The following is a 25818-nucleotide window of genomic DNA, read 5'->3' on the forward strand; positions in this document are numbered from 1 at the left end:
AATCAGGCCTTTATGGTAGAGTGGCCAGATGGGAGCCAATCCTCAGTATAGGCACATGACAGCCTGCTTGGAGTTTGCCGAAAGGCACCTAAAGGACTCCCAGACCATGGGAAACAAGATTCTCTGGTCTGATGAAACCAAGATTGAACATTTTGGCCTAAATGCTAAGCGTCACATCTGGAGGAAACCAGGTACCGCTCATCACCTGGCCAATACCATCCCTACTGTGAAGCATGGTGGTGGCAGCATCATGCTGTGGGGATGTTTTTCAGCGGCAGGGACTGGGAGACTAGTTAGGATCGAGGGAAAGATGAACGGAGCAAAGTACAGAGAGATCCTTGATAAAAACCTGCTCCAGAGCGCCCAGGACCTCAGACTGGGATGAAGGTTCACCTTCCAATAGGCCAACGACCCTAAGCACACAGCCAAGATAACGCAGGAGTGGCTTCGGGACAAGTCTCTAAATATCCTTGAGTGGCCCAGCCAGAGCCCGGACTTGAACCCGATCTAACATCTCTGGAGAGACCTGGAAATAGCTGTGCAGCGATGCTCCCCATCCAACCTGACAGAGCTTGAGAGGATCTGCAGAGAAGAATGGGAGAAACTCCCCAAATACAGTTGTGCCAAGCTAGTAGCGTCATAACCAAGAAGACTCGAGGCTGTAATCACCGCCAAAGGTGCTTCAACAATGTACTGAGTAAAGGGTCTGAATACTTAACAGTATGTAAATGTGATATTTCAGTTCTTTATTGGTAATACATTTGCAAAAATGTCTAAAAACCTGTTTTTGCTTCATCATTATGGGGTACTGTGTTTAGTTTGATAAGGGAAAACAATTTCATCAATTTTAGAATAAGGCCGGAACAAAATGTGGAAAAAGTCAAGGGGTCTGAATACTTTCCGAGTGCACTGTAGTCAATTGTTTTGTAATATAATCAATATGCTTTCCAAAAGATCATTTAGAATCTATCCTCAAACCCAGATATTTCAAACAAAGAATCAACACTTTCAAGCATTGTTCCATCACTTCAATGAATTTTGAAATTTCCAGCTGTGGAGTTCATTCTTTGTCATACCAAACAGCATGATATAGGACTTTGTTTGATTTTAAAACCAAATTATTTGCTAGAAACCATTTTTGTAAAGTGTTCAAATAATTTGAGAGTTGCTTGTATCTGCAAAATATTTGAACTGGATGTATCATCAGCGTATAAGTGATTATGTGTATCCTGACAAATTACAGGTAATTCATTTATGACTATAGAGATTGATGTACTCCTCTACTGAGTCCAAGAAGTTGTGATTTGTGTCCTATGTAAACACATTATTTTCTATTGCTAAGATATGCATGGAACCAGTTTAGTGATCTGTTAGTGAAACCAATGTTAACGTTTTGCTAGTAAGATAGAATGACCAACTAAATCAAATGCTTTTGATAAATCAATGAAGATGGCACCAGTTAGTTGGCCTTGATCAGATTAAGAATATCATTAGTAAGTTTCAATAACGCTGTAGGTGGTAGAATGGTTGGGTCTAAAGCCAGATTATTTCAAAGGTAATTTGTGTATTTCCAGAACTGCTGTGGATTTTTGTTTTTATTATTTGTAAGACTATCCATATAGGAGGCTTTTCCAGCTTTAGTTTTACTAATGTTTCATCATTTTCTATAGGACTCCAAATCAGTTGGATCTTTGGTGACCATTTTTTTCTACTGTACTTTGCCCAGGCTTTATCCCTTTCTCTGAACAGCTGTATTAAGTTAGAGCTAACCCAGGGAAGGTGAAGGCCCTTAACTTCAAATCAAAGTTTATTTTTCACGTGTGCCGAATCCAATCGGTGTAGTAGTAGACCTTACAGTGAAATACTTACAGGCCCTAACCAACAGTGCAATTTTTAAGTAAAAAATAGGTATTAGGTGAACAATCGATAAGTAAGGAAATAGAAAAACAACAGTAAAAAGATAGTGAATAATAACAGTAGCGAGGCTTTAACAGTAGCGAGGCCATATACAGGCACCGGTTAGTCGGGCCTAACTTTCACTGTTCTCCAAAGTTGCATGTTTATCACATACCTTTGTGAATTCAGTGAGAAAGTAATCCCATGCATTTTGGGCTGTTGTGATTAGTTAGAATCTTTGCCAGTTTAAGGATATTAATTAATCAATTAAATCAATATGTCTTAAATTAATCAATTTAGGGTGGTGCTTTTGTTATTTTCATTTTCCACACGAGGACACTGAGGTCCAAGCCACTGTAATTTTTGGTCCACTTCTTGTCCAATCCAAGGTCATTGTTCCCCCACCATCAGACTGATGCACCTTTGACTTTTCTAAGTGGCTGCTGGTTGTCCGTCAGGGCACTAAGGAGTGTGGCTCATGTCACATTCATTTGCATCACTTCGTCTGGTGTTGGCGACGGATCAAACCGCTGCATCCTGCCATAAGGGAGAGAAAGTGTTTGGAATTCAACAGAGACGTAATAAGACCCCCTTCCCCACAAGAAACACTGGTTGACCAGCCAATCTTACCATTTCCTTCTCCAAAAGATTAGTACTCCAAACGCTGCAACCAGCAAGATGGTTACTACCACACCACCTACACCTAGGATTTCCATTCAATGGGAACAAGAGAAAAACAAAACCATCAGGAGAAAGTACTCAGACTTACTTCCTATTATACTCATTCTCTCTCTCCCTGTAATCTCTGTGTGGTAGCCTACTCACCCGTATATATGGCTGTAGCAGTGCTTCTATCTGAGAGTGAGAGAGAAAGAGAGACTGCATAAGTCAGTAAAAGTCTTGAGAGAGATTCATGAGTGTGGTAATAATGGTCAAAGAATGATGCCAGGAAATGGTTGTAGTGAGTGTGTATTTAGCATGACCATGCCAGGGGAGATCAGTGGGAGTGAAGCCAGCTGGCAGAGGAACACAGGCGGTTTTCTCTAAAGACTACCATTGTCTAGCACAGCGGCTCCAAAACTAGGGGTCGCGATCCTAAGTGGGGTCACCGGATATAAAAATGGGGTCGCGGGAAAATGTTCAATATGTGGGGAGGCACCGGCAAAGAAGCTCACATCACTACCTTTGTCAGATATATATTTTATTTAACTAGGCAAGTCAATTAAGAACAAATTCTTATTTACAATGACGGCCTAGGAAAAGTGGGTTAACTGCCTTGTTCAGGGACAGAATGACAGATTTGTACCTTGTCAGCTCGGGGATTCGATCTAGCAACCTTTCGGTTACTGGCCCAACGCTCTAACCACTAGGCTACCTGCCACCCCGCTACCTTCTGCCCAGATAACACTGTTAAACAAATAATTTATGTGATTGCTAGCAATCAAGAGGAAACTGACAGAACGACTCAAAAACTCATATGATCTCCAAATGAACGTCAGCTGTGAGGGCCGAGATGCCCATGCATTGACTTTTGTTCGCTATACATGTCGGACATAATGTTCTGTCTCACGATTCCTGAGCATGAAACGGCACAGGGGATGTTCAAATCAAAAATCAAATCAAACTTTATTCGTCACATGCGGCGAATACCACAGGTGTAATGCTTACTTTACGAGCCCCTAACCAACAATGCAGTTTTATAAAATACAGATAAGAATAAGAGATAAAATGAATAAGTAATTAAACAGCAGCAGTGAAATAACAATAGCGAGTCTATATACAGAGGTACCGGTACAGAGTCAATGTGCGGGGGCACCGGTTATTTGAGGTAGTATGTACATGTAGGTAGAGTTATTAAAGTGACTATGCATTGATGACAACAGAGAGTAGCAGTGGTGTAAAGAGGGGGGGCACTGCAAATAGTCTGGGTAACCATTTGACTAGATGTTCAGGAGTCTTATGTCTTGGGGGTAGAGGCTTTTTAGAAGCCTCTTGGACCTAGACTTGGCGCTCCGGTACAGCTTGCCATGCGGTAACAGAGAGAACAGTCTATGACTAGGGTGACTGGAGTCTTTGACAATTTTTAGGGCCTTCCTCTGATACCACCTGGTATAGATGTCCTGGAAGGCAGGAAGCTTGGCCCCAGTAATGTACTACCCTCTGTAGTGCCTTGCGGTCGGAGGCCGAGCAGTTGCCATAACAGGCAGTGATGTAACCAGTCAGGATGCTCTTGATAGTGCAGCTGTAGAACCTTTCGAGGATCTGAGGACCTTTGCCAAATCTTTTCAGTCTCCTGAGGGGGAATAGGTTTTGTCATGCCCTCTTCACGACTGTCTTAGTGTGCTTGGACCATGTTAGTTTGTTGGTGATGTGGACACCAAGGAACTTTAAGCTCTAAACCTGCTCCACTGCAGCCCCGTCGATGAGAATGGGGGCGTGCTCAGCCCTCTTTTTCCCGTAGTCCACATCATCTCCTTTGTCTTGATCACGTTGAGGGAGAGGTTGTTGTCCTGGCACCACACGGCCAGGTCTCTGACCTCCTCCCTATAGGCTGTCTCGTCGTTGTCAGTGATCAGGCCTACCACTGTTGTGTCATCGGCAAATTCAATGATGGTGTCGGAGTCGTGCCTGACTGTGCAGTCATGAGTGAACAGGGAGTACAGTAGGTGACTGAGCACGCACCCCTGAGGGGCCCCTGTGTTGAGGATCAGCGTGGGGGATGTGTTGTTACCTACCCTTACCACCTGGGGGCGGCCCATCAGGAAGTCCAGGATCAAGTTGCAAAGGGAGGTGTTTAGTTCCAGGGTCTTTAGCTTATTGATGAGCTTTGAAGGCACTATGGTGTTGAACGCTAAGCTGTAGTCAATGAATAGCATTCTCACATAGGTGTTCCTTTTGTCCAGGTGGGAAAGGGCAGTGTGGAGTGCAATAGAGATTGCATCATCTGTGGATCTGTTGGGGCGGTATGCAAATTGGAGTGGGTCTAGGGTTTCTGGGATTATGGTGTTGCTGTTAGCCATGACCAGCCTTTCAAGGCACTTCATGGCTACAGATGTGAGTGCTACGGGTCGGTAGTCATTTAGCCAGGTTACCTTAGTGTTCTTGGGCACAGGGAGGTGCAGAAAACAGAATCAGTAAGTGTCTCACACAAGTGATGACTGCTCACCTTCAATGCTTTGAAGTGCACTTTCGGACCTACTTCCCAATCTGTTTGACTGTGATCCTGGCTCAGTTGACATGCCGGTAAGTGAAATTGAACAGCTGATCGAGGTGTCATGTGACCGAAAGCATTCAGGGGTCAGACTAATTTGCAATTGACTGTCACAGCCCCAAATAAAAAAAGTAACATTGGCTGTTAATTACATTTTAATAACATTTTTTTTTTACATGGTTAGGGCCATGAGAATTTTCAGATATCAAAATGGGGTCGTGGGCCAAAGAGTTTTGGGAACCCCTGGTCTAGCATGGACAACAAAGAACAGTACACCAGAATGGACCATTACCCAACACAGATCCTTAAATAAATGCAACAAAAATATATCTGTACTATTCAGTAGAGTGATATACTATGGGACAAGTCTCCTCACCGCCAACTGGATCCTTACTGGAGGTTGGGGCTCTGTTGGAGACACAGTAACTCTCTGATGGAGAAACAGTCTTTGTGGAGACAGAGGTCATCACACTGGACTTATCCACTGGCACTGATGTGATGTCATCGATGATGGTGGTTGTCACTGTAACCGTAGTAATGACTTCTTGGGTCTCTGTGACAGGATCTAGGGTTAGAGGGAAAAGGTCAGAGTAACAATTTGAACTGACCTGTCCAACTATACCTCATAGAGGCACATGGGACATTCATCATTAACATACGGAGAAAAGCAAGGCCGCAATTGATGAAAATTGGGAGGGACATACGCAGTGTTTGAGATAAAGGTGAACTGAGAATGGTTGGTCTTGGGCTCACTCTTTCTGTGGGCACTGAGAGGTGCGTTGTAAGAAATTTAGTTGTCTTGTGGGTTGTTGAAGCTGTTGGGGGGAGAGAGGATGAAAGAGGTCAGTCACAGGAAATCAATACAACCAGGGCAGGGACTTACAGTGCCTTCAGAGAGTATTCACACCCCTTGAATTCTTCCACATTTTGTTGTGTTACAGCCTGAATTTAACATTGATTTTTTGAGATTTTGTGTCACTGATTTTGCAGCTCTTTCAGAACATCAGCTATCTGGATTTGGGTGAAGGAGAAGTGGGGAGCGCAGGGCTGTTGACCAGGGTAGGGGTAGCCAGGTGGAAAGCATGGCCAGCATGGAAAACATGGCCTTGAATGACTGTTGACAAAAAATGACAATTAAATCCATTGTAATTCCACTTTGTAACAGAACAAAATGTGGAAAAAGTCAAAGGGTGTGAATACTTTCTGAAGGCACTGTAGGTCCCAGCCCAAGTCAAACAAACACCTGCACACAGTGTGGGGTTGGCCACAGAAACAGTTTAAATCACAGAGAGAATCACATCGTGTACTAAGACGGTTGATAACCACAGTCTGATCAATGTAAGTGGACCCTTTCCCTTAGGTCGGCGTTTCCCAAACCAAGAGGTGCACATTTTGGTTTCCCCCTAGCACTACACAGCTGATTCAAATCATCATCTAATCCTCAGTGTTGAATCAGCTGTGTAGTGTTAGGGCAAAAACCAAAATGTGCAACCCTTGGGCTCCCGAGGACCGAATTTGGGAAACGCTGCCTTAGGTCCATTGGCAATGTACAGAACGTTCCATACAATGTATCTTTCCATATACTGTATCACACAGATCATGTACCCAAAAGGATAGGAGAGAAAGTGAAAGTAGTGGTGATGAATGATGAAGAGAAGAGGAGGAAAGGAGAGAGGATATGTAGACTCAAGGGGCGTTCCAGACGGCTTTCAGTTATTTTTAGGCTGTGGTATTAAAAGAAATATGCACCCACTCCCCTATGGTACTTTCCATAGTACTTTCAAACTTGTACTTTATTTTTTTTTAACTGCCTTATGCTCAAACCATACAGTAACATTATGGAAACGTTGTGCAGCTGACCGATTGGCTCATTTCCCAGATATCAGAGATAATGATATATATATTTTTTTTTCTCCCTCTCTCTCCCCTGGGTACTTTTCAGCTGTCATTCACATAACAATGACTAACTGTGAACTTTAACACCTTCTCACAAAAGCAACAATCTTGAATGATGCCGAGTTTGTGGATTCTGCTCGCCACAAGTCTTTAGTGAAGAACTGATGAAAACACAATAATAGCACTAGAGCTAACAATAACATAAAACACTGGTGAGACCCAGGTGTGGGAGTAAGTCTAGATGGAAAAGTACCAATAAGGAACTGAGAACAACTCTATAGAGTTTTTATGTGCACAGATTCTCGTTCACTTGTGTTTTTTGTGTGATTAAATAAAACCTAACTAAAACTAGAGAGATGCTACAGGAAAAGGCGAGCCGATCAGACCCCCATTAACATCGATGGGGCTGTAGTGGAGCAGGTGGAGAGTTTTAAGTTCCTTGGTGTCCACATCACCAACGAACTATCATTGTCCAGACATACCAAGACAGTTGTGAAGAGGGCACGACAAAACCTTTTCCCCCTCGGGAGACTGAAAAGATTTGGCATGGGCCCCCAGATCCTCAAAAGGTTCTACAGCTGCACCATCGAGAGCATCCTGACCGGTTGCATCACCACCTGGTATGGCAACTGCTTGGCATCTGACCGTAAGGCACTACAAAGGCTAGTGAGAATGGCCCAGTACGTCCCTGGGGCCAAGCTTCCTGCCATTCAGGACCTATACTCTTTTATCTTTTCTCTGTATACGTCAATGATGTCGCTCTTGCTGCTGGTGAGTCTCTGATCCACCTCTACGCAGACGACACCATTCTGTATACTTCTGGCCCTTCTTTGGAGACTGTGTTAACAACCCTCCAGACGAGCTTCAATGCCATACAACTGTCCTTCCGTGGCCTCCAACTGCTCTTAAATACTAGTAAAACTAAATGCATGCTCTTCAACCGATCGCTGCCCGTACCTGCCCGCCCGTCCAGCATCACTACTCTGGACGGTTCTTACTTAGAATATGTGGACAACTACAAATACCTAGGTGTCTGGTTAGACTGTAAGCTCTCCTTCCAGACTCACATCAAACATCTCCAATCCAAAGTTAAATCTAGAATTGGCTTCCTATTTCGTAACAAAGCATCCTTCACTCATGCTGCCAAACATACCCTCGTAAAACTGACCATCCTACCAATCCTCGACTTCGGCGATGTCATTTACAAAATAGCCTCCAATACCCTACTCAATAAACTGGATGCAGTCTTTCACAGTGCCATCCGTTTTGTCACCAAAGCCCCATATACTACCCACCACTGCGACCTGTACGCTCTCGATGGCTGGCCCTCGCTTCATACTCGTCGCCAAACCCACTGGCTCCAGGTCATCTACAAGACCCTGCTAGGTAAAGTCCCCTCTTATCTCAGCTCACTGGTCACCATAGCAGCACCCACCTGTAGCACGCGCTCCAGCAGGTATATCTCTCTGGTCACCCCCAAAGCCAATTCCTCCTTTGGCCGTCTCTCCTTCCAGTTCTCCGCTGCCAATGACTTGAACGAACTACAAAAATCTCTGAAACTGGAAACACTTATCTCCCTCACTAGCTTTAAGCACCAGCTGTCAGAGCAGCTCACAGATCACTGCACCTGTACATAGCCCATCTATAATTTAGCCCAAACAACTACGTCTTCCCCTACTGTATTTATTTATTTATTTAGCTCCTTTGCACCCCATTATTTCTATTTCTACTTTGCACTTTCTTCCACTACAAATCTACCATTCCAGTGTTTTACTTGCTATATTGTATTTACTTTGCCACCATGGCCTTTTTTGCCTTTACCTCCCTTATCTCACCTCATTTGCTCACATTGTATATAGACTTATTTTTCTACTGTATTATTGACTGTATATTTATTTTACTCAATGTGTAACACTGTGTTGTTGTATGTTGTCGAACTGCTTTGCTTTATCTTGGCCAGGTCGCAATTGTAAAGGAGAACTTGTTCTCAACTTGCCTACCTTGTTAAATAAAGGTAAAATAAATAAATAAAAATAATAGGCTGTGTCAGAGGAAAGCCCATAAAATTGTCACCCAAGTCAAAGACTGTTTTCTCTGCTACCGCACGGCAAACGGTACCGGGGCGCCAAGTCTAGGACCAAACGTCTCCTCAACAGCTTCTACCCCAAGCCATTAAACTGCTGAACAATTCATAAAAATCACCACCGGACAAATTACATTGACCCCCCCCCCCCCCTACACTGCTGCTACCCGCTGTTTGTTTGTTACCTATGCATAGTCACTTCGCCCCCACCTACATGAACATATTATTCTTATTGTGTTACTTTTTATTATTACTTTAGCCTACTTGGTAAATATTTTCTTCTTCTTGAACTGTATTGTTGGTTAAGGGCTTGTAGGTAAGCATTTCACGGTAAAGTCTACACTTGTTGTACTCGGCGCATGTGGCAAATTAAGTTTGATTTGCTGGCTGCTGGCTTTAATCTCACATAACTCCCCTGACATGAAAGTCACTACAACCATTTCCTGCCATTAGGCTTTGGCATTTATTAACGACATTCCTAAATCTCTCTTTCTCTCTCTGGCAGAGACAGACAGACAGGCAGGCAGGCATGCAGACAGGCAATACTCACGTTCTATCGTAGTTGGAATAGATGGGTCAGCTGGAATAAGCATGTGAGAATCAGCCAGACAATACACACGTTTGTTCCAAATATCTAGTCTCATACCTGCTCTTTATATGTAAATGATATGCATTAAAGATATAGTCTATAGTTATTGCATAATTGGAATACCTGATCTTATAGGTGTGGCTTGTCTGTCTCAATGTGTCATAGGAGCGTCTACTTACGTATGCATGTCAGTGTTGGGCGTGTCCACTCAAGAACCAGACCAGTCCGTTTGCACTTGATGAGATTGGAGGTTCCCGCCTTCCTCACATAGCCATCCACACACTGGTAGCGCAGAATGGTGTTTTCTTGATTACTATGCTTCGGGTTCAGGGGCTTGGTGAGCTTCCACTGAGACAGGGGTGGGCACACGTCTGAGGGGTGATGAGAAGGGGACTGAGTAAATAAGGTGTGTTCCCATAATACTGGGGTGGAACCAAAGCCTCAGTGGCACAGTTGCAATTTGAACATTTTGGGGGACCAATTTTGTCTTGGGGTCTTGGGGGGAATGCATTTTAAAGCCTCATTGCATATGTTATTATCAGATTATTCTGCTTAACAATTAAGTACCTACCGTAATAGTTGTCCACTCAAATTGTCCAAAATAAACCAAAATAGCTTTTTAGTAAAAAACTATTTTTCAATCAATATTTGTGCTAGGACTGTCTGGGAGTGGTTTGAGTTGGGAGGTAAGGGCACCTAAGCAGTGCATTAACCACATTGTGGCTCAATCCACCAGAGCGGAGGGACCTAATGGGAGGGATATGTAATCAGAAAATTGGCTGTTATTGGCAGAAAGGTTTCAAACTCTTGTTATTGGTCAACTAACTTATACCATATGGTAATGTCACCAGGCAAGCCTAAACTCCATCCATGCAACATTGACTGATTAGGAGGTCCTGTGTAGATTGTATTTTCAACCAGCAACTATTACATTTCACATTATCACAAAACAAATCACACTTTTACAGTGTTAGTTTCTTCAGTTGTAGCATAATATAATGCATAATACAGAAGAAAAAATAACAAATTTTGCCTGCATTGGGCCTTTAACAATGTTTGCCATTACTCATACTCTTTGGCTGCCGTCCAAACACTTAAAAGACACACCCTCGTCCTCTTACTGTACCCTTGCCTTATGCCCTTCCACTTACTGCCTTATACCTTGGGGTAATCTCCGTTGCCGTATTGAAGGGCGGTCAAAATAATTAGCCAAGCAAGGGAAGTTTGCAACGTAAGCGCCTCAGCCCTCGTTTGTAGTCGGCTTTGCGAGTGTACAATTATGTTCACTCCAGGGCCTGAAACCCCCCATAATTCAATTTGCGACCATTGTACATCCACTAAGAAAAGTCTGTGAAAACTTAAAAACAACATCAATGGAGAAGTCAACGTACAAGTGTAAGTAAAAACTAATGCAAATAAGTTACAAATTGTGCTACTAATGCACACGACTGCACAAACACGTCTCGTAAAAGTAAATAGGTTTTTGTTTGGTAATCTTTTAAGAAATTGGAGAAATAAAACATTTTCCTTCTTCAGAAGCTAGGCAGGCTAACGTTAGTTAGCTAATTAATTTGCTAGCTATCATACAGTAGGCATATGTTAACTATATATTTAATATCAGTAGATTTGCACTCAATTGACTGTTGCGCATATAAAGCACCCGGTGGCTGAAAACACAATCATCTCGGGATGAACGAGTGACACATTTCCAGCCAAGGGTGGTCCATTTAAAAATCATTCCTACCTCCCTCGCCCATTGCCCTGTAAGTGTATACTCGTCAAACGTCATGATTCGTCATCAGAAGTGTCCACTTAATTTGAGGGCTGAGGGGATATCTCTTTTAAGCCCTGGTCTCTCTGGAAGGTTAGTAGAAAACATAGTAGAGAGGAAAGATACATTTGAGTAGTGTTTTAAGGACAATATAAGCAAGACAATGGGTGTGAAAATGTTTAACTATTACATTTCAGAGAGCCTTTAAAAGAGCCTTCATTTGTTTGGCCCACAGATGTGGCAGGTTCCTGTCATGTCAAATATTGCTCAACCCCTGCTTCCCAGTGGGCTAAAACAGGGTCACACATGGTGTTTTTTGGTAGTCTTAAAAATCTTCATGGTATCAAAAGTATACACCTCACACACATATGGTTATTGGCGCAAATGGAAGAAGACACCTGTACCATGTCAGATATTGAGTTGAAATGCAGTCTGAGTTTACATCCCAATATTACACTTCAATATACAACACAGAAGCTCAAAACATAAAAACCCCTAGTTTGTTTTTGAGGTGTACATGAAGAGCACTATTCAAAGATGCTCTGTTGGCCAATATTTCCCTTCAGCAAATCCCTATCATCCTGTCAACAAGCAGATATCTTATACCAATCTGTCTGTATAGGCTTTTATTCATAACAAGTCCCAGGCATCGAATCTTCTGTTTCTGTAGCATGAAGTCTCTTAAAGTACAAGTATACCCCCTAATCTGTCACAGGGCCTTACCCCAAATCCACTCCTCAATGCTGTGTGCCAAGCAGAGAGGAAATAGTTCCCATTTATAGTCTTCGGTAGGACTCACCCGGGGACTGAACTCCCAACCTTCCAATCTCAGGGCGGACACTTTAACCACAAGGCCGCTGAGGTGGTCCCAGGTGTATTTACATTTCAAAAATCTCTCCCAAATGTATTTAAAAAAAATTAAAAATCTTTCTATCAATTTCTAAAACTTACATTAAAAAAAAGTATGGCCAAAATGACATTCTTTGATTATAGACAATAACTTTTTCATGTTTTTATGAGTGTTTGAGTTTAGGTCCATAACTGGCCTCTGTCGGCTTAGACTGCTTTCAGGGTAAGGAAACATGGTTTCTTTCAGCATTTCTCAGACAGGGACTAGTGATTAGGCCTCTTCCTCTGGGGACCATTTGGGAAAGAAATAATTGACCATCACTTTTTTTTATAAAAACATACATTTTTCTTTACATCTACAACCCTAACACATAGGCTATGGTTGATTTAAGATAGTAATAACATGGACAATTCCAGCTTTTTGATTCTTTATTTTATGTCACCTGGTAGTATCTGAAACAAATGTGTAAAAAGGATTGGATGAAACTGCACTAAATAACACACAAATACACTGAGTGTACAAAACATTATTGAGTTGCACCCACTTTCGCCCTCAGAACAGTCTCAATTCGTTGGGGCATGGACTCTACAAGGTGTTGAAAGCGTTCCACAGGGATGCTGGTCCATGTTGAATGCTTCCCACAGTTGTGTCAAGTTGACTGGATGTCCTTTGGGTGAAGGACCATTCTTGATACACACGGGAAACTGTTGAGCGTGAAAAATCCATCATTGTTGTAATTATTGACACACTAAAACCGGTGCACCTGGCCCCCACTTAAATATTTTGTCTTCCCCATTCACCCTCTGAATGGCACACACACACAATCCATGTCTCAATTGACTCAAGGCTTAAAAACCCTTCTTTAACCTGTTTCCTCCCCTTCATCTACACTGATGGAAGTGGATATCAATAAGGGATCATAGCTTGTCATGTAGAACCCTTTTAGGTTCTAGATAACATCTGTGCAGATGGCAGCCCCACCCACACGTTTTTTATTTAACTAGGCAAGTCAGTTAAGAACACATTTTTATTTACAACGACAGCCTAGGAACAGCGGGTTAACTGCCTTGTTCGGGGGCAGAACAAGAGATGTTTTACTTCTCCAGCTCAGGGACTGTTACTGGCCCAACGCTCTAGCCGCTAGGCTACCTGCCCCCCCCAAAATTACCCCCATGAATAAATGACAGAAAGAAAAAAACATAATATGGTTATTATTCCGTGTGAAATGAGTAAGGGATAAAACGCAGACGTTCTGTACATTACCTTGGAATTATACAACGAGTGGGTCTAATCATGTATGCGGATGGGTAAAAACCGTATTCTAGCCTGTGTCTATTGCACAAATTACCACCGACTAAATCAATGACGTTGAAATACGTATTTACTCTGTTTCATCTGACTTTCATCTCACTGTCTCATCAGCTCAGACAGGTAATTTAAACTGAACAAAAATATAAACCGGACAGCTATTTTTGTCCAGTATTTCTACTAGATCTACACTGTAAAAAACATCTAGCCATGATCTCCCATTTCTTTTAGACTAGCATTTGGTTAAATGTTATTTCTAACGGTAAATGTGTGCTTATAGTATTGTTTTATATAGTATTGTTTTATTTGGTAACTGTGGTATAAGTGGGATAAACCGCGTAAATAAACGCAACAGAATAAAAATTGCTGTTATTTTGTAGTAACTAGTTGACTAGCTAGCAGCAAGCAAGGGAAACGAACGTTGCCACTGAGTATGGCAACCGAACATAAAACACGAACTAATCGAACGAACGGCTGGGTCGCTTATTTAGCTAGATAAATAGTTTTGCTGTTAGAAAAACTACTTATATGAGGATAAGTATCGAACTAGCAACCAAAATATGAGAAGGTATGCATTCGTTTATAAAAAAATTTTTTAAATCAACGGAAGAAAAACAACGTAAAATACCTTGGAAAACATCATTCGCAAAGGGACGACGTTTACCCCTTACTATACATACTTGTAACAGACAAAATGTACTGACCTCGACTGACAGTATTGAGTCGACACACTTTGACGATGAGAAGGAGGGAAAGGAGACGCAGCCGCATGACCCTGCTATTCCAATGTTTAAATAAAGGACTCACTTTCAAGTCTCTTTGATGATGAACTGAGCCACAGGAAAACAATAGGCATCTCCGAACTGTTGATGTGGTCTGTGTTAACGCCGCAAAAATGTCATCTGCATGACATGTGTAGCTCCCACTTTGGCACTTTCACTTTCATTCTCAGTCAATGACGGCTAATGTTACAACCTAGACTCAGGGGAAGAAGTAACATAGTAAATGTAAATCTTCAATATTAAAATGAGTATGATATGTTACGTTTCCTGTGATATGTATTCATTTGTGGATTTCCATCATTTTTTTTATAGCTAGGTCGCTAACGTTATCAGTTAAATAAAGGTTAAATAAAAAATACATTAAAAACGTAGAGGTTAGGAGTTGAGGTTAGCTAACATGCTAAGTAATGCCGAAATAGCTAAAAAGTAGTGAGTAGTTGCAAAGCTGATAATTAGATAAAATGCCAAAGTTGTCCATGATGGGATTTGAACACACAACCTTTGAATTGCTAGACATGGCTAGACATGTTGGTTGAATTCCAATATAGAATCGTGAATTCCAATTGTAAGACTATGTCATAGATTTTTAAAACTAACCAACGATAGACCACAGAAACATCAAAGGGACAGCAGTGGAGAAGGTGGAACGTTTTAAATTCAAGCCCCTAACCAGCAATGCAGTTTAAAAAAATACGAATAAGATATAAAAAGGAACAAGTAATTAAAGAGCAGCAGTAAAATAACAATAGTGAGACTAAATACAGACTATATATCAAGAGAAGATTCTCAAAATGGACAAGTTTAATGGGAAGAAGATTAAAAGCCATGTCCCTGGTGCTTATGCTAGATTGAGGGGAGTCATCACTGGGGTCCCAATATCTATGTCCACAAATAATATTAAAGACAATGTGAAGGGAGGCAGAGTGATTAATGCCAAAAGGTTGATCAGTAGGAAAGCGGGTCAAAGAAGTTAAAGCTTGTCAGTGATGCTGAGGTTTGAGAAAGTCTTACCAGGAAAAATACAGCTAGGATTCCTTAGATTCAATGTTAGAGAACCTGTCCCATATGCACTGCAGGGTTTTGAATGGGACATGTAGCTGTGGAGGGGCACGTAATTACGGTGAATGTGGAAGCGATGTGAAGGTTAAGTGCTGTAATTGTGGGGGAGAACACAGTGCAGGATTTGGTGGATGTCAGGTACAGAGAGAGGCTAGAGAGGCTCAGAGATATCGGATTAGTCATGATGTATCGTCCGCAGACGCTGTAAAACAGATTGGTAGAACTACAGTGCGGACTGATGGAGCTTACCTGTAGTAAATGGACCTACTTTTGGGGCTGGTGCTTCTGATGGTCCTGGAATGGTTTCGAGGCCTGTTCAGAAATCTCATGCTCATTAATGTGCAAGGTGTGTTGAACAATAGTGTCCCGTCCTCCCAGGCTGCCGGGCCTGCATGATGTAGGATCAGATAGGGCAAAGTAGTGGAATAGTGGTGAGTTTTTAATAGGTGTAGGGATAGTTGGTAGGGCAATTTTTCTTGCCTTTTCCCTATCCTTTCCCATTTTGTGTCACAAAGCGTAATTAATTCACACTTCAGAACAGTAGGCAGAAACACAGGGCTCGATAAGAGAATAGATTAATAGGAGGCTGTTGTTATGGGTGTAAAATGGCACAGTGATGCCATCTGTTGGTAAAGGTTAATTACTGCAACTCCAGTGTTTTTACCGATGTGCTGGAAATACCCGGATGTATTGCAATATACTGAACAACACTGGTTAATCGCATCAATGCCTCTGTCTCGTCATTTAACGTTCAAACAGCTGTGACCGGCCTCACACTCCAGTATAGTGGGTGGCAGTGTATGCAATTTGCAGTAGGTTGTGGTCCACTTATACCATTTTAAAGAAGAAGAAGTTGACAATTTTTGATGACGTTTATTGTATCGATTTGGAAGTCCATGTAGCGATATGTGCTGATAAAAAGGCACATATTTACGCATTACAACGATTTATTTGGCTACTAGGTATATTTTATAAGGTGAGTATTTGAGTCTTATTTGGAAAGGGGTTGTTTGTGGGAAATATTGTTAGTGTGCCTCTGCGACTAAAGACCGATACAATTGTTGTTGATTGTTAGTAACGCATTAGCTAGCTGGCTACGTCCTTACAAATGCAATGTAATTCGTTTTTTTAAACCTACTGGACTGTCTTTGGTAATGTTCTGCTCAGTGTATTGTGTGATGTGCAGTTGCAATCCAAACGACAGCTCTAACTATCTATGTCAGTTACCTATTTCTTTGTTGACACTGCTTTTATTTACAGGTCTATTTATCCTGCCACTGCCAGGACTATTTTTAAGGGGCACACTCTTTTCACGCCACTTCGATACATAGGTATTTTCCTAGCCGGTTAGGAGAGCCTTTTCGCTAACCCTAACCCTTTTCCTAACATTAAGCTCAGTGTCTGAACCTGCTACGTTAATTCTCCTGACATACTAAGTCAAGTATTATAATTTACTGCGTACGTTCTCCTAACCTGCAACGAAAAAGTTACTTCGGTATCGAAGTGGGGTGACCATAGTGTCTTTAAACTCTGAGAACCATGTCGCTTTACGACGACATGGGCGTCGGGAGTGCGACCAGTGACACCAAGACCGAGGGCTGGTCCAAGAATTTTAAGCTACTGCAGTCACAGCTGAAAGTAAAGAAGGCAGCTCTGACTCAGGCTAAGGTGGGTTCCAATGGCACCGCAGGTTGATGAAAGCTTGTTTCAGGAATGACTCAAAGCTATGCTTACTAAAAGCATATATATGAACCTCGTCTCCACATCCAGAGGTATGGATGATGTGTTGTGTGTTTTCCCCTCAGAGTCAGCGGATGAAGCAGGGTACTGTCCTGGCTCCAGTCATCGACTTAAAGAGAGGAGGTTCCGCTGATGACAGACAGATAATAGACACACCCCCACACATTGCAGCAGGACTCAAGGTGAGGGCTGTGTGTGTTTCTGTGACACAAGTATTTGTTAGGGTGTCCTATGTGAAATGTGTGTTAATTATGTGTGACTTATGTGATGTTTGTCAGGACACAGGACCCAGCGGGTTCTCCTCGGGGGACGCTCTAATCCCCCTGGCTGATGAGTATGACCCCATGTTCCCCAACGACTACGAGAAGGTGGTGAAGAGACACCGCGAGGAGAGGCAAAGGCAGAGGGAGCAGGAACGACTGAAGGAGATAGAGGAAAGAGAGAAGTACGACCTCCTCTTACCGATCAGCACCAAAGCTACACTCCCAGAACATTCAACAGGATTCTGTTGTTATTGTTGACATAAGTTAGAATGTTATATCCCTAAGGAAACTGAGGAGGACGTATTGTTTCTAGAAGTTTTCACACTGTAGGAATATGGACCTGACGATGACCACATCATTTCAGTCCATGTTCTGTCCTTCGTTCTGACCTGATGTGTGCTTCCTGTCCAGGAAGAGGAAGGACCGACACGAGGGCAGCAGCGCTCCGAGTGGATTCTCCCGCTTCCCCGCGGCAGAGGGAGAGTCAGATGAGGAGGAGGAGGACTATGAGAAGGAGAAGAGGAAAAGGAGTGAGTAGACTACCTCTGGTTTCACTGGTCTCCACACTGAGCCTTCACAGCAGAGTTATCATCACTATTATGTGCCATTATTTAGGCAGATGGGCTTGTTCTTAACTTAAGGAGTTAGGATAATGTTGTGAATACGTCAGGATAATGTGTCTGACTGTATGTGGTGGTTAGACTATGTCCCTTGATTCTTACCCATGTCTCTCTTTTAGGTATGGGTGGAGCAGCCATCGCCCCACCCTCATCGCTCGTGGATAGTAGAGACAGTGAGTCATGGCTCACAAAGGGATTGGTGTCTGTCTGTTTGGGATGTGGGGGAGTTTGTCCAGTAGATTGCAGTGTTATTCAACATTAGGATGACATTCAACATGATTCATCAGGATGAGGTGGGTGTGTTAACTGACTGTCTGTCTCTCCCCTCCAGGCTCGTCATACTCCTATGAGGATGACATGCGACCCTCCCGTGGTTCTAAAGCAGCCATCCCTCCCCCCATGTACGAGGACTCCGACCGCCCCCGCTCGCCACCTGGCGGTCCCACCAACTCATTCCTGGCCAACATGGGGTGAGTCTGATACCCCCCCCACTGGGCTAGAATGTCCTATTAGTTGTATGTAGTCTCACGTACCCAACTCAGAACACAACACACTGAAATAGCCTGAACACTGGCCCTCTAATGGCATCAACCTGTATAGTGCAGCAGCTCAGTGTTCTGTCCGGTGGTGTTATCTGATGTTGTCCCTGTCTCCCCAGAGGGACCGTGGCCCATAAGATCATGCAGAAGTATGGCTTCCGGGAGGGCCAGGGTCTGGGCAAACACGAGCAGGGTCTCAGCACAGCCCTGTCTGTAGAGAAGACCAGCAAGAGGGGTGGCAAGATCATCATAGGAGACGCCACTGAGAAGAGTAACGCCATGCTTCTTATCTCACTTTCTGCCGTCTCACTGCCCTGTCTCGCTCCCTCACTCATTTCCTTGTCTCTCTGTCACTCATTCCTGTCTCTCTCAGCTCTCCTGTCTTTCTCTCAGATCTCTTATCATGTATAGGCACGCCATCTACCCCCCCTTCTTTTCTCTTTATCACCAATACTCATGATCTCTTTCTACTAGATAAGATAGATACCAGCTTATTTTCATTGTCTCCTTTAGTTACATTATCCTGCCCAGATGTTTTTATTTTTATCATGTACTACATAGGCCCAGAATGAATGGTCTTGGTTTCTAGTTCCAAGACTGTCTATTGTAACGTAACGTTATTTGTAGCTGTGTGTTTGGTCATCCTCAGTCAAGATTCAGTTTTTAATTGGTATTTTTCATTCATTGATGATTTTAATCTTCAACATTTGTGAACTTAGTTGTGTGTGTTCTTTTTTTCCCCGTTTTGTTTGTGTGTGTGTGTGTGTGTGTGTGTGTGTGTGTGTCCCCCTCTCTAAAGCACCAGGATCCAGTAGCCAGACGGCAGCAGCTGAGCCTTTAGGCTGGGGCTCGGCTTCAATAGGTTTGGCACTGTTACATCACTTCCTCCCTACCTTGACGCATCACATCCGGTTTCGCCCCATGTGTCTTGTCGTCCCATGTCTGTGCTGTCTCCATCTATTCTTATCTCAAACCATTTAATTTTGACAGACAAATTCTATATTTTTTTTGTTATACAGTTTGCTCATCTCAATGTGTGTCAAGTTTCATTATGGAACTAGTAACCACATTTATTTTGGGCCTAGATTATGATGGTTGATAAACTCAATTAGTGCATATTTTCTAGGTTAAGGTTAGTGCCTTAACACTCTCATCATCTGATTGATAAACTAGCTTTGTTAAAACATCAGTTGTGGTCCACATTCTGGTCCAATCTACAGTCTGAGTCTTTCTGTTTACATTTACCAGTATATTCAATTATTTTACCTATTGTTGACATGTTCTGCTCTCTTTCTCCCATCAGTGGACCCCTCCAAGAAGTCAGAGGCCAACCCCCTCACAGAGATCCTCAAATGCCCCACCAAAGTCGTGCTGCTACGGGTGAGTGCTATGTGTGTCTTTGTGTCTGTGCGTGAGTATTTATTGTAAATTCTTGTGTGTTTGTTTATGTGCATAGGTCCAATAAAGTGTATGTGTGTGTTTTAGAACATGGTGGGCAGAGGAGAAGTAGATGAAGATTTGGAAGGGGAGACCAAAGAAGAGTGTGAGAAATACGGCAAGGTCATCAAATGTGTCATCTTTGAGGTGAGAGGAATAAGTCTGTGTGTGTATGGTTAAGTGCTTAGTCATATTGTGTTGACTAATTAAGCAATAAGGCCCGAGGGGGTGTTGTGTATATGGCCAATATACCACGGCTAAGGGCTGTTCTTATGCACGACGCACCGCGGAGAGCCTGAACACAGCCCTTAACCGTGGTATATTGGCCGTATATTACAAACCCCGAGGTGCCTTATTGCTATTATAAACTGGTTACCAACTTAATTAGAGCAGTAAAAATAAAAATGTTGTCGTACCCGTGGTATACGGCTGTCTGATATACCACGGCTGTCAGCCAATTAGCATTCAGGGCTCAAACCACCCAGTTTATGATATGTATTAAACTGTTTTCTCCTCAGATTGCCCAGGTGACAGATGATGAAGCTGTGAGGATATTTCTGGAGTTTGAGAGAGTCGAGTCTGCCATCAAAGGTCAGTACAACCTAACGTGTTCTATGTGTTTGTGTATGTCCTTGAGGTTTCTGTAAGATGTGTGTGTGCTTGTTTGTCTGTATAACTATAACGTGTGTGTGTGTGTAATTTATGTGTGTGTGTATAACGAAGGTTGCGTATGTAACCACGGTTATGTGAGCTATATGGATCACTCCAATATATTGGTATCACTCCGTGTCGGAGGGATACATCCAAGCGAGACTGCAGGTATTGGAGGATATACTGCACCCTGCATGACTCGGGCACAACCTCAATACCAGTGCACCAAGAGCAGAACAACCGCCAGAGCAACTGGTATGCCGCGGTTGTAGCCAACGCCGTTGCGCTCTGCATGGTGTTCATTACGCCCTCCTGTAACCCTAACATGGACCATTGGTGCCGTTTGCGGCCAAGCCAATGGACTGAGGCAGTGCGGTCTCGGACGACACAGAGTTCCCCCAGCAGGTCGGGTCTCAGGGGCGGTTGCCAAGGTGTCCCAGACAACGGGGACAGGAGAAGGCTGAACCAGAGTAGTCTGGGCCAGTATGGGGCCACCAGCAGCAGACGATCCTCCGCCATCCTGGTCCTGTCCAGCACAGCCTGGATCAGGGAAAATAGAGGGGGGAGGGGCAGACCCCAGCTGTGGGGTCTATATATAGGGGCAGACCCCAGCTGTGGGGTCTATATATATAGGGGCAGACCCCAGCTGTGGGGTCTATATATAGGGGCAGACCCCAGCTGTGGGGTCTATATATATAGGGGCAGACCCCAGCTGTGGGGTCTATATATAGGGGCAGACCCCAGCTGGGGGGTCTATATATATATATATATATATATATATATATATAGGGGCAGACCCCAGCTGTGGGGTCTATATATATATATATATATAGGGGCAGACCCCAGCTGTGGGGTCTATATATAGGGGCAGACCCCAGCTGTGGGGTCTATATATATAGGGGCAGACCCCAGCTGTGGGGTCTATATATATATATATATAGGGGCAGACCCCAGCTGTGGGGTCTATATATAGGGGCAGACCCCAGCTGTGGGGTCTATATATAGGGGCAGACCCCAGCTGTGGGGTCTATATATATAGGGGCAGACCCCAGCTGTGGGGTCTATATATATAGGGGCAGACCCCAGCTGTGGGGTCTATATATAGGGGCACACTCCAGCCGTGACACTGGAGTAAATCTGTAAGTCCTCACTTCGGATGTATCCCTCTGCCGCGGAGTGATAACAATATATTGGAGTGATCCAATATAGTGAAACATAACGTGTGTGTATAACTGGTGTGTGTATGTAACTGGTGTGTGTGTATGTAACTGGTGTATGTAACTGGTGTGTGTGTGTATAACTGGCGTGTGTGTGTGTATAACTGGCGTGTGTGTGTGTGTATAACTGGTGGGTGTGTGTGTGTAACTGTTGTGTGAGTGTCTAACTGTTGGGTGTGTGTGTAACTGGTGTGTGTGTGTGTGTGTGTAACGTGTGTGTGTGTGTGTGTGTGTGTGTGTGTGTGTGTGTAACGTGCCTGTGTGTGTAACGTGTGTGTGTGTGTGTGTGTATAACGTGTGTGTGTATAACTGGTGGGTGTGTGTGTCTAAATGTTGGGTGTGTGTGTGTGTGTGTGTGTGTGTGTGTAATTGGTGGGTGTGTGTTTGTCTGTATATATAAAGGGTGTGTGCGTATAACGGGGGTGTGTGTGTGTGTGTGCGAGTGTGTGTAACGGGTGTGTGCGAGTGTGTATAACGGGGGTGTGTGTGTGTGTGTAACGCGTGTGTGTATGTAACTGTTGGGTGTGTGTATAACGTGTGTGTGTGTATAACGCGTGTGTGTATGTAACTGTTGGGTGTGTGTGTATGTAACTGGTGGGTGTGTGTAACTGGTGAGTGTGTGTGTGTGTGTGTGTGTATAATGGGTGTGTGTGTGACTGGTGTGGGTGTGTAACTGGTTGGTGTGTGTGTGTGTGTGTGTATAACTGGTGGGTGGGTGGGTGTGTCTAAATGCTGGGTGTGTGTGTGTAACTGGGGGGTGGGTGTGTGTGTATCACTGTTACGTCTGTAATAAGGCTAATGCAGGGGCCAGTTTAAATGGGTTGTCCCAGATCAGAAAGCAGGTGAGACTGTACCCATAGGTGTTACATCACAGCTGTCCCAGTAACCCCCTGTCCCTCCACGCACGCCGTTACATCACATCCTCTAAGGGAACAGCAACACGGCCTACATAATATATACACCCTAGACTGGGCCGGACACACACCCTATTCATTTCTGTAGAGGATAGATAATGCTACTAATACCAGACTGGACACACACATTGTTACTATTTTTTCCAGGTGTTTTGACTTTGTTTAGACAGTAAGGAATTCAAAGGGGGAGACAGGCAAGTGGTAGAGAAACCATGGGAAAGGTGGGCGCTGGGCTTGAACCCCAGTGTCCGGTGAGGAGACATGTGACTTCTGCCGGGTGGTGTTACCAATACACCACGGCTCTGCACATGAATCCATCTTTTGTCCACACATGTGCCTGTTTTACTGGGAATGTCCCGGCATTAGTGTTAGGATGAATATATACTTGTCATCACTGCTCAAACACACACGCCCCTATGAGGTTATGTGCCTAGTGTTGATAAGGAACTCTCACACAGTGTCCATCTCACTACTGTAGACTTGGTGTGTGTTTGAACTCTGCCTCCAGGACTGTTTGTTGTTGTTTATCTGTGATGTTCTTGGGAAGGAGAGACTCCTGGGAACTTGGGTGATGTCCCGGCTGTGTTTGAATACCAGGAAATACCAAAGCCTCTGAAAGCCACGACGTTTTGGTTTTTCAAGCTTTGATAGCATGAATTACGGTCCATGATGAAAACACTGTAGACTATCAAAGAGGAGCACCATCCCATAGACCGTGTTAGGATGACAGTATGTTTGTTCACTGTCCAAACGAACAAAACGACACAATTCCTCACTAGTCTTCACTCAATGATACATCGGCAGTGATATTACAGACCTGTCTGGCCTAAACTGATAGAAAAGTCAAGTCAGCAGTGTTAATAAATAATGTTTGTTTCCTGTCTTCTAGCTGTGGTGGATCTGAACGGGAGGTTCTTTGGTGGTCGGGTGGTAAAAGCCTGCTTCTATAACCAGGATAAATTCAGAGTGTTGGACCTGGGAGAGCAGATGTGAGACACACACACGGTCCATCCCACCTGAACCGTTACGGCCCACCTCATCCATACTCACAGGGACAGAAGAAATGCTCTGACACACACCGGCAATCACCAGTAGCTCTTTCTGTTTCTAAGTAGCCCAAACATTTATAATCTCAACAGCAGCACAATGTGTCTGTATTTTGAAGAGTTTCACTTGTAGTTTCTGTTTTGCCAGCAGAAAAATCCTGTATGTGAGGTAATGAACTACTGTCTTGGTTTCTGTGTCCTAGTATGAACCTGTACAATTGAAACCTGGAAATAAATGTTCCTTTTTGTTTAAAATCTTTTGTTTTAATCTCTCACTCTTCTAGGGCAGAGCGTAGTCTAGGAAGCCCAGTTTTTTTTCTGTCTGACATAAGAGGCTCTCAGAGGACCAGACCCTCAGCTTTCCATCTTTACATAGCCCGGCACGGTGAGGGGGTACTGGGGCAGTTATGAAAGAAACACAGCCCTCCCTCCTCTAGCCTCATTCAGATCTTATGTAAAACAGACAGCGGTCATAGGAGAGTTAGAGGACTGTCGTAATGACTGATCTCTGTGGAGGATTAAATCAGAACAAATTAATTCCGATCGGGTAGTACACAGAAATGAGCTAATTCATAGAAAGGGAATTAAATTGACATGGACTCTCTACTCTCAGATTTTAGGACTAACCTCAAATGAAGGTTAGATACAAAGAAACTAGTGGAGGCTGCTGAGGGAGAACGGCTCATAATGGCTGGAACCGAGTGAATGGAATGGCATCAACCACATGGAAACCATGTCTTTGATATCATTCCGTTCCAGCCATTACCACAAACCTGTTCTCCTCAATTCAACTGTCACCAACCTCCTGTGCTAGAAAAACAAATATGTTTGGGTAAAGCAAAATTGAGATTACGTGTGTGTGTGTGGGGGGGGGGGGGGGGTTATGAGGGTAAGGTTTTCAGGTCGGGCATGCAGAGGGTGGAAGGAGAGCATGCATGGCTCTTGCATGGGGAGGAGGGTAGAGAGTATGTGTATTAGGGAAGGGGGGGGGGGTCTCTCCCCTGGCACCCAGACTGGGCCACAGTCTTGTCAAGGGGAGGTATTCCCTAGTATCCTTAGTGTGGGTGATTGGGGTCTGGGTCAGGCTCTGACCTGGCCTGGTTCAGGAGAGAAACAGAGGGGTGAAGAAGTAGACTAGGCTATGAAGAGGTGTGTGTGGAGAGGTCGACGGGTCCACATACAAACACATGCACTTTTTTGTATCTTCCCCACTCTGAAATATACACCTTGCACTTCGAACAAGAAGAACTTAGAAATAATCTGATCCAAATGGCACAATACTATTATTCTCTCTATTCACTGGACAAATCCTTTCACTGGTATCTTAAGTTTATTGATGATACAAACTCGAATGGTCCTACATGACTGCAGGCTGTAGCCATGCTCAGGGCAAGTCTACGTGCCACTATGGCAGTCACATTGCCTATCATCTGTTACCCAGTAGTAAAATTCTTGCCAAAGTTTGTCACTTTCTGTTTTATGCAGAGTCTGTCCAAAAGAGATTAAACAGCCTATTGAGAGTGGAGCCCGTTATTTTGAAACCCAGCACTTCTCTGCTTTGTATTTTCCTTCACCATATCCTGTGTTGCTGGAATGAAAAATATTTCACTTGATCATTTAGGGTGATATAGTTGTTGCCAAATTGTTCTATTGATTTGCATCAAATAAATATTAATCTGCACCAGAAAGTGTCCGTATAAGACATTGGCTTGACACTACATAATATTTGGAGACCGCAAATGCTGTAAAAACCTCTCTATGGGTCATATTTGTTCCTGTCTGAAGGTTTACTGGGGTGCAATTATGCACGTGCACCGACGGGATACTCCCATTTGCCATTATAGTGGATTACCGTCATCAGCCACAAGGGAGCGCAGTGTCCCCGAGAGCGCGCGCCCCGGTGGATGTCATCGATGTCAAGTTGTTTCCTGCTGGGACAGTTTAAA

At 43.6% G+C, this 25818-nt stretch overlaps 2 protein-coding genes across 5 annotated transcripts; one reads left to right on the top strand and one right to left on the bottom strand.

Moving 5' to 3' along the window:
- Window positions 1–1717: 1717 nt before the first annotated feature.
- LOC115198844 (interleukin-15 receptor subunit alpha) lies at window positions 1718–14616 on the bottom strand. Of its 3 annotated transcripts, none has more exons than XM_029761180.1 (8): window positions 14412–14615; window positions 9855–10046; window positions 9637–9666; window positions 5812–5922; window positions 5484–5672; window positions 2722–2751; window positions 2527–2599; window positions 1718–2433 (listed from the first exon to the last, which is right to left on the bottom strand). In XM_029761180.1, exons 1-8 carry the CDS (start codon window positions 14458–14460, stop codon window positions 2373–2375), a joined length of 735 nt encoding a protein of 244 aa, XP_029617040.1. In that variant the 5' UTR covers window positions 14461–14615; the 3' UTR covers window positions 1718–2372. The 3 variants fall into 3 exon arrangements, with proteins under 3 accessions (XP_029617040.1, XP_029617039.1, XP_029617041.1); XM_029761179.1 differs by having other exon boundaries at window positions 14309–14615; XM_029761181.1 differs by lacking the exon at window positions 9637–9666 and having other exon boundaries at window positions 14309–14616.
- Window positions 14617–16149: 1533 nt separating this feature from the next.
- Window positions 16150–24127, top strand: LOC115198840 (splicing factor 45). 2 transcript variants are annotated; one of them, XM_029761171.1, is made up of 13 exons: window positions 16151–16421; window positions 16706–17113; window positions 17251–17367; window positions 17464–17630; window positions 17860–17978; window positions 18188–18241; window positions 18400–18538; window positions 18727–18878; window positions 19407–19469; window positions 19911–19987; window positions 20093–20191; window positions 20563–20635; window positions 23716–24127. In XM_029761171.1, the coding sequence occupies exons 2-13, from the start codon at window positions 16985–16987 to the stop codon at window positions 23817–23819; spliced, it is 1293 nt and encodes a 430-aa protein (XP_029617031.1). In that variant the 5' UTR covers window positions 16151–16421; window positions 16706–16984; the 3' UTR covers window positions 23820–24127. The 2 variants fall into 2 exon arrangements, with proteins under 2 accessions (XP_029617032.1, XP_029617031.1); XM_029761172.1 differs by having other exon boundaries at window positions 16150–17113.
- The last annotated feature ends 1691 nt before the right edge of the window (window positions 24128–25818 follow it).

Source organism: Salmo trutta, chromosome 8 (genome assembly GCF_901001165.1).
Source record: "Salmo trutta chromosome 8, fSalTru1.1, whole genome shotgun sequence".
NCBI lineage: Eukaryota > Metazoa > Chordata > Actinopteri > Salmoniformes > Salmonidae > Salmo > Salmo trutta.

Coding starts and splice junctions, on each gene's coding strand:
- LOC115198840 (XM_029761172.1), top strand. CDS start 16,985: ATGTCGCTTTACGACGACATGGGCGTCGGGAGTGCGACCAGTGACACC. Junction 17,114..17,250: donor CAGCTCTGACTCAGGCTAAG/GTGGGTTCCAAT, acceptor TTTTCCCCTCAG/AGTCAGCGGATGAAGCAGGG. Junction 18,879..19,406: donor AGGAGACGCCACTGAGAAGA/GTAACGCCATGC, acceptor CCCTCTCTAAAG/CACCAGGATCCAGTAGCCAG.
- LOC115198844 (XM_029761179.1), bottom strand. CDS start 14,375: ATGCGGCTGCGTCTCCTTTCCCTCCTTCTCATCGTCAAAGTGTGTCGA. Junction 9,667..9,854: donor CCCAACACTGACATGCATAC/GTAAGTAGACGC, acceptor TGCTTATTCCAG/CTGACCCATCTATTCCAACT. Junction 2,752..5,483: donor CAGTAAGGATCCAGTTGGCG/GTGAGGAGACTT, acceptor TCTCACTCTCAG/ATAGAAGCACTGCTACAGCC.